General features: G+C 43.1%; 1 protein-coding gene across 1 annotated transcript; it reads right to left on the bottom strand.

Moving 5' to 3' along the window:
- Nucleotides 1–649: 649 nt before the first annotated feature.
- LOC143595561 (transcription factor bHLH130-like) lies at nt 650–3,057 on the bottom strand. The gene is made up of 6 exons (XM_077074545.1): nt 2,637–3,057; nt 1,569–1,753; nt 1,309–1,485; nt 1,126–1,191; nt 940–1,008; nt 650–854 (listed from the first exon to the last, which is right to left on the bottom strand). The coding sequence occupies exons 1-6, from the start codon at nt 3,055–3,057 to the stop codon at nt 810–812; spliced, it is 963 nt and encodes a 320-aa protein (XP_076930660.1). The 3' UTR covers nt 650–809.
- Between the last annotated feature and the right edge of the window lie 4,802 nt (nt 3,058–7,859).

Below are 7,859 nucleotides of genomic sequence, written 5' to 3' on the forward strand. Positions count from 1 at the left end.
GGACCTAACCCTCGTGGGAAACATCTACTTGACCCTAAGATTATCCGTAATCTGCCGGGTCACTTAGTGTTTCTTCAGTGCAACTGTTACCCTGTCGTGCATCAGTTGCACCGTTTAGCCCCATTCCACCAAACGAGTCTTGTTGCAATGCAATTAGAGTTCTTGGTCAACCTTGTTTGTGTGTTCTGGTCAATGGTCCTCCCATTTCTGGTGTCGATCGTAGCATGGCCATGCAACTTCCTGAGAAATGCAGTGTCAATTTCGATCCATGTACCCTATCTATACATACATAGACACACACTTACATTTGTGTATATGATTATATGTACATTAATTTTAAAGATGGTTGTTTAATGTTTGCATATGTGGTTGCAGGTGAACTTGTGAACAAGAAAGAGTGAAGAGTCGGGTCATCCTGATCGTTTGATTCAAGAAAGTCCAATAGAATAAACCGCCATAGATCTTATTATATCTCTAGTGTTCTTGTAATAGGTTGTTTGCCCGGTTAATGTTATATTATTAATAGAATCTAATTAAGTTTTCGACTTTTGAAGTCGTTTTTGAAATTATTACCACTTTTGTTCTTGTCATGTTTGTTGTTTACAAAATACAAGAAAAACGAACATGGGACACGCCAGTGGGTGAGTAAAGGGAAATGAAATCTTGATCATAGAAACTCTCACAAACTCAAAAGGACAACTGTATTGTCTACATAATTTACATTTTACAAAACTCAAGTATATGGCGGGTTTCTATATTCGACCCGTATGCTTTTATGGGCCACACAAAGCAAGCGGTTTAGAGCGTAGTTATTTGCTTGAACACGTGCACCTTGCTCTGGTATCATTCAAAGTCTAAATTCCCAAAACAAGAAAAAATCATTAGGAACAAAATAAAAATACAAATAATAAATGTGTTTTGAAGATTCATGTGGTATACCTGCAGTTCCTTTTGAAGGTTTTTGATGAAGTCAACAGCCATATCTAACATATCTGCTGTATTGCTATTCTACAGATTCAATATAATCATGTTAACAGCACAAGATCACAAATAGGTACACCCGATGGAACAACGTATGAATTTTACAATCGGGAAATAGAACAAAATGGAAAACATAAATTCTACCTTGTCTATATCAGGGAAAAGCTCTTGCAGCTTTTTAATTCTTTCACTAATTCGAGTTCTTCTAACCTGAAATTGATGCCCAAATAATGAATAAGTAACATTAATGTAATAATGCTAGCTGACATTGATCATAAAAGATCAAGATTCAAGTTTCAAGATTCTGACTAGAAGAGATTATCATACCCTCTCGGCAATACTTCGTGGGTGCGTAGCGAATCCTCTTTTTGCACGTGTTTGCAAAGGAACTGTGGATTCCTGTTGGAACTGTAAGAAACTGTCAACCACCGCCATCTCGGAAGAAGTTTTTGGCAAGCTCATATGGTGAACCAAAGTATGAGTATGGTTTCCAGTCTCTCCATTCTACAAACAAGTTCACACGAATCAAAATTCGACTGTAACGAACATTCTAAGAAGTAAAGAAGCATCGTTGAATCTTTATGTACCTGTGGCATCTTCGAAGCACCATCGCTGCCCCTCTTCAAGCTACTGAACTTAGAATCATGCAACTTATTATTGTTTTCGGCTATTTGAGGCAAGAATCCTGATGGAGTTGAAGATAGCCCTGATGAGAAACTGATATGGTTATTCAATGTAGTTGATGAAGTACCTTTTTTCATGCTAGCAAAACCTGAGTTCAAGATCAAAAGCAATCACCATTAATTAAGGAATGTAATGTAACCCATAATCGGTAATCCGTATACAGAACATGGCATTCTACACATAGAACCCAAAATGATCAATAACATAAGTATACAATGTAACAGTAGAATAACCGACACCAACTGCCTGAACTATATGCTAACTGTAACTGTAATATTTGTATTCAAAGAAACAAATTAACCATGTTAAATCACAACATCTTCAATATGTGAATTGAATAATTGATAACTATGAGTGCTCAACTTTCTTAACAAATTAACAATATAATTCAGAAATTAAGTGATCCTCGATAACAATTAAGTGTCTGTGAAGCTTAAACCTAATTTCTAATTTGAACTAGCATAAAGTCAACTACATATAAATGTAATTTAACTTTTAACAATAACGAGTCAAACTGCAACTTGAAATAAACTAACAAATTAAGAATTTTAACTCAGAAATTATGTGATCCTACTGTGAATCTCACACCTAAATCCTAAAATGAAAGGCAAAAAAAGTCAAGTACAAATGCATTTTATTAATAAATCAAACTAGAAAAACTATCGTAACAAATAAACAACTTAATAATAATTAAAAATCTATGAAGCTTAAACTGAATTTCTAATATGAAAAACACAAAGGTCAACTACAAATAAATGTTAGGAACTTGAACAGCAATGAATGAGACTACAAGTTGAAATAAAGTAACACAAAGTTTGTTAACAAATTAACAACTTAAGTGACAATTAAAGATCTGTGAAGCTTAAACCGAATTTGTAATGTGAAAAAACACAAAAGTCAACTACAAATTGCTATGAATCAAAGTGCGAGTTGAAATAAAGTAACAAATTATTAAGTTAAAAACAATCTACCATTCTCAGCCGATATAAATCCAGGCGGAGTACTATTCTGCCTCACCACCTGGTTTAACCTAACCGCCGAATCCATATTATTATTATTATTATTATTATCCTGCTGCTTCTTCTTCTGAACATCATCATCATCATCATCTCGTTCCTTCTTCATATCCATAACCTCCGTCGTGTACGCCTCACGCGCCTCCTCCAGAAAGTCCTCATCGTTAAGCAGCAGATTCGAGAAGAAGGAGGTCGGAGTAGACCGGTACTGGTTCACGCCAAAACTAGTACTGCTACTAGTCTCATCATCATCCTGTTGGTGATAGGGATCCGATGAGATGAAGTGTTTGTCGGATGGATGCTTGAAGGTGGAAGAGTACAGAACGGAGTTCATGTCTCTGGAGATTGTATCGGAACTGCTGTTGACGCCGTACATGCTCGGAAACGGATGGATTTCTCAAATTATTATTATTATTATTATGAAATTCTATTTGAAGATTTTTGTAATGAATATTGTGAATAATAATAATAATAATATAAATGGTGGAAATGAAGAAGAAGACGACGACGACTACTAGAGTCAGTGTGAAGACCGACGTAGATAGATAGAAATTAGAAAGCTGCTTACTTTTCCTATTCCTTTTCTTATGGCGTCTTCTTCTAAATATTATTATAATAATACATTAAAATATACAGCCTTATCTAGAAACATCCTTTTTTTTCTTTCTTTCTTTGGCGCCATCCGTGCATAAAGCTAGAACTACATTTTCTCCAGTTTTTTCAAACTTTTACAAAGATGGTTAGAGAAATTCCGGTAACCACAACCCCAGCTACTGGGGGGAATACCGGCAATACAGTTTTTACAAACACTACCCCGGCTACCGAAGCCGGGGCAAGTGAAGTAAATTTTACGAACACTACCCCACTTACCAAAGCTGGGGCAAGTGCAGTAAATGATCACCTACTGGGATCCACCGATATCCAGTTTGAGAAACGAAGACTCCCCCGCCAGACTCTCGATGAAGTTAAGGCATGGGCGGAGGCACGACAAAAGGAATTCCATGCTGAATTGGACGAACGCCTGCGTTCCGTCCAATAGGCCGACGAATTCGAATACTTTGACTCGGAGGAATCCGACTCCGACGCGAACCCTCGCCATAGGGCAAAAGGGAAGCGTAAAGAAACGGAATCCCAACCGAAAAGGCATTTTGGACAAGCCTTCAAACCAAAAAGCACAGGTGGAAATCCACGAGACTTCTCTAAAACGTTCAGACCAAACATTGCAAATGCAGGAACGTCCAAGTTTGCAAGGGACATTGCGGAAGCAATCGCCCCAAAGAGTGCCAAACAGATGCCTAACATAGGCACATATGACGGTATATCTGATCCAGACGATCATTTGAACAGGTTCATAGCGGGGGCAACCGTCAGCAATTGTACGGAACCCACGTGGTGTTACATGTTCCAAATGACGCTTGTTGGGGCTGCTAGAGCTTGGTTTGATCGTCTACCGGTCAACCACATCTACGACTGGGCAGACTTCCAGCAGAAGTTTAGCCAACACTTCAGCCAGCAACGGAAGTATACCGAGGAACAATGGACAATCCTCAAATGCATACGAGAAGAAGATGAATCTCTGCCAAACTTCATTACTCGCTTCAACTCAAAGAAGCTAAGTTTGGGCAGTATCAGCGAAGATCTTGTTCGCGCTGCCTTCATCCAGGGCGCGCATGACCCAGAGCTCATCCGCACCCTAACGGGTAAAGATGGCATGCCATCCACATGGGATGGCATCATGACAGCAGCAAAACGCTATGCGGAAACGGAGAAGCAACTGGGTAAAGATCTCCCGCAGAGCACAAACCTCTACACCCAGAAGACGAGAGAAGACAACGTCCTCACCGCCCGACTAAATAAAAAGCGAAAGCTAGGCATCTGGCAGTCAAGGGTAAACTTTGACACCTCATCCGGCTTGCAACATCGGTTGGGCGGAAGGGATAATGTACAGTCGCACCGGAACTCCAGATGGACGCCACTCACCAAAAGCGTCGCTGAGATATTCGCCACTGAAGAGCTCCCGTGGCCAAAGCCTCCAATAATCCGACATCGTCACGATGCTGATCGGAGCAAGTACTGTGACTTTCACAGGACAAAAGGCCACAACACTGAAGAATGCATAGACGTAAAGGACATGGTCGAAGCATTTGTCAGAGATGGGACGCTCGCGCACCTAGTGGCGCAATAAAGGCTGAGCAGGCGGGTGCGTGTAGAACCCTAGTTGAAAAAAAAAACGAAAAAAAAATTCCAGCTTCAATATCGAGACTACATGCTGCGTAAAGAACGAGATCCCGAACCAGGTGCGTATCGGCTCGATGGCGCTCCCATCCCAACATGGAAGGGAGCTCATTTACACAGTTTGCATGTAAATCAATTCCGATTTGTAAAGGCCAAGAGCCACTTCTAATGGAAATGATTCTCTCTAGAACATAGAAGCTGATGATTTTACATTTATACTTTTCGGAACATTGGTAATGGCATTCACATTATGTGAAGTCGTTGCGTGGGAAGGCGGTTCTACCCGCACAAACCCAATAATGTGAAAAAAAAAAAAAAAAACCTTCACGCAGGTCAGTTGGAGAGGTTCAGCACCCAAAATGAAAGTGCAGGTCTATCCGCACGAATCATAATGGGGAAACTGAACAATAACCTATCAACAACCGCGCGTCGAACGGTTAAACTATGCAACACTGGTGACGGCTTCACATTACATGAAGTCGTTGCGTGGGAAGGCGGTCCTACCCGCATGAACCCAAAAACGTGACAAACCTACACGCAGGTCAGATATGGGTAAAGTTTTGCCATCCTGCTAAGTGCAAGTGACGGTTCTACCCGCACAATCACGAAAGAGGAAGCAAGACTTCCTGTTATCAACCACGTTCAAAGGTTAACTTATCCTCAAAAGATGAGGAAAACCTACACGCAGGTCAGATATGGGTAAAGTTTTGCCATCCTGCTAAGTGCAAGTGACGGTTCTACCCGCACAATCACGAAAGAGGAAGCAAGACTTCCTGTTATCAACCACGTTCAAAGGTTAACTTATCCTCAAAAGATGAGGAAAACCTACACGCAGGTCAGATATGGGTAAAGTTTTGCCATCCTGCTAAGTGCAAGTGACGGTTCTACCCGCACAATCACGAAAGAGGAAGCAAGACTTCCTGTTATCAACCACGTTCAAAGGTTAACTTATCCTCAAAAGATGAGGAAAACCTACACGCAGGTCAGATATAGGTTTAAAGTTAAGCCATCCTACTAAGTGCAAGTGACGGTCCTATCCGCACAATCACGAAAGAGGAAGCGAAACTTTAATCCATTATCAACCACGTTCAAAGGTTAACTTATCCTCAAAAGATGAGGAAAACCTACACGCAGGTCAGATATAGGTTTAAAGTTAAGCCATCCTACTAAGTGCAAGTGACGGTCCTATCCGCACAATCACGAAGGAGGAAGCGAAACTTTAACCCATTATCAACCACGTTCAAAGGTTAACTTATTCTAAACACTTGGAAAATTGCTAATTTAAACTAAGTATGCAAGTCATAAGTTTATAAAGCAAGGAACCCAAAGAAGGAAATAACAATCTTAGCAAAAAGATTCATATTTCAATAATATATTACAAGAATGGCCGGGTAACTACCCGCCTAAAAGAATAAAACTATACAAGTCTATCTTAGCAATGGGAAGGGATCTTCAGGATCAAGCTTCAGGGCCGCCTCCACTTGGACCCGCTCCGTCAGAAGAACGGGGTGGTTCGAGGAACGCTTTGAGGACAGCTAACCCATCATCAGCAGCAGCTACTTCGTCCACATTCTCCATCACTGGATGCGGGAAGGCGGCATACTGGTTCACTGCTTGGTCATAAATAGTTTCGGTATCCACATTATACAAAGGGAAGTTGGAAGGCGGGACGCCTTTCTCAGCAAACCCTAGACCAAGCAGGAAGCCGGTCCGTTCCCCATCCTCATGAGAAGCGTTGAGGGCTGCGCTCATAGCATCATCGTAAGAGGTCTCTGAAAAGACCCGACGCACAACCTACAAAGAAAATACAAGTATTAGAACCTTCTCTTACAAAGAAAAGCGTGAAGACAAAGCTAAACATACCTGAGGCAACGCTTCTCGAAGAAGCCATTGGAGGGCAGCTTGAGCTTCGTTACGGGCGCGTTCGGCTTCGCTCTTGTTGAGGTTGGCAAGTAGCACTTCCTTTGCGGCAGCCTCTTCGACACCCTTAAGCTTCCGCTCGGTGTGGTCAAGCACCCCCCTCTGGTCCAAGATTTCCTGGAGTTTCTTGGCATCTTCCATTGCCAAGGCATCATGAGCGCGTTGGAGAGCCTCTAATTTGGCCTTGAGCTCCTCATTCTCCACACGCAAAGGCTCAGCAACGGCTTCAGCCTTGGCAGCCCTCTCGGTTGCGTTTCGCGCAGTCTCCCTGGCCAGCCGAAGCTGTTCATTCACAGCTTGGGCAGCCTTGGAGCGGGCCTCGAGTCGCGCCTGAACTTCAACCTCGAGGGCCTTGAAGGCCTTCTCCTTGTCGGCGGCAGCTGCCGCCAGCTGTTGGTTCTCCTCCCGAAGAGCCCGCGTTTCAGATACTTCCTTTGCGCGAGCTGCTTTTAACTTGTCATTTTCACGACAAAGCAGCTCGACGCGTGGCTGCATCCGGGCCAGGAGAACCCGAAGCTCATTGGTTAGCCTACCCTCCTGGTAGCTAACCATGGCTTCCCCCAACGCACCATGAGGAGCAGCGTGGCGAGCCCAGTCCACGCACTCCACAGGTGTGCGAAGGGTTGTTCCTCGGCGGATGTTCCATCGTGGAACATACACTTCATTGGAATCCGACACTGCAAAAGAAACAAAGGCAGTAAGGAAAAGATGATAAAAAACATAAAGGAAAAATAAAGGAACCCTACGCACCTGTAGGGTCAATGACAGGCCGATAGCCGCCAAACCCATCACCTGAACCTAAGGGAAATCCATCAAACAGGTCAGGCAGACGGGAAGGTGGCAAAGATCGGCGAGAAGCCCTGCGCGTACCTGATGGTCCGGCCGTCGGTGCCGATGGCGCGGTCATGGTGGCAGCCGCCGTGGTCGCCGTTGTGGCCGCCGCCGTGGTCGCCGCCTCGTAGTCAGCAGCAGCAGTAACCGCCGGCTCTGTGAAGGATGCTGTAAAAATCGCACTCACGGCCG

This window comes from Bidens hawaiensis, unplaced genomic scaffold (assembly GCF_021521415.1).
Source record: "Bidens hawaiensis isolate Kalapana, Puna unplaced genomic scaffold, B.hawaiensis_p1.1 tig00045330_1, whole genome shotgun sequence".
Lineage (NCBI taxonomy): Eukaryota > Viridiplantae > Streptophyta > Magnoliopsida > Asterales > Asteraceae > Bidens > Bidens hawaiensis.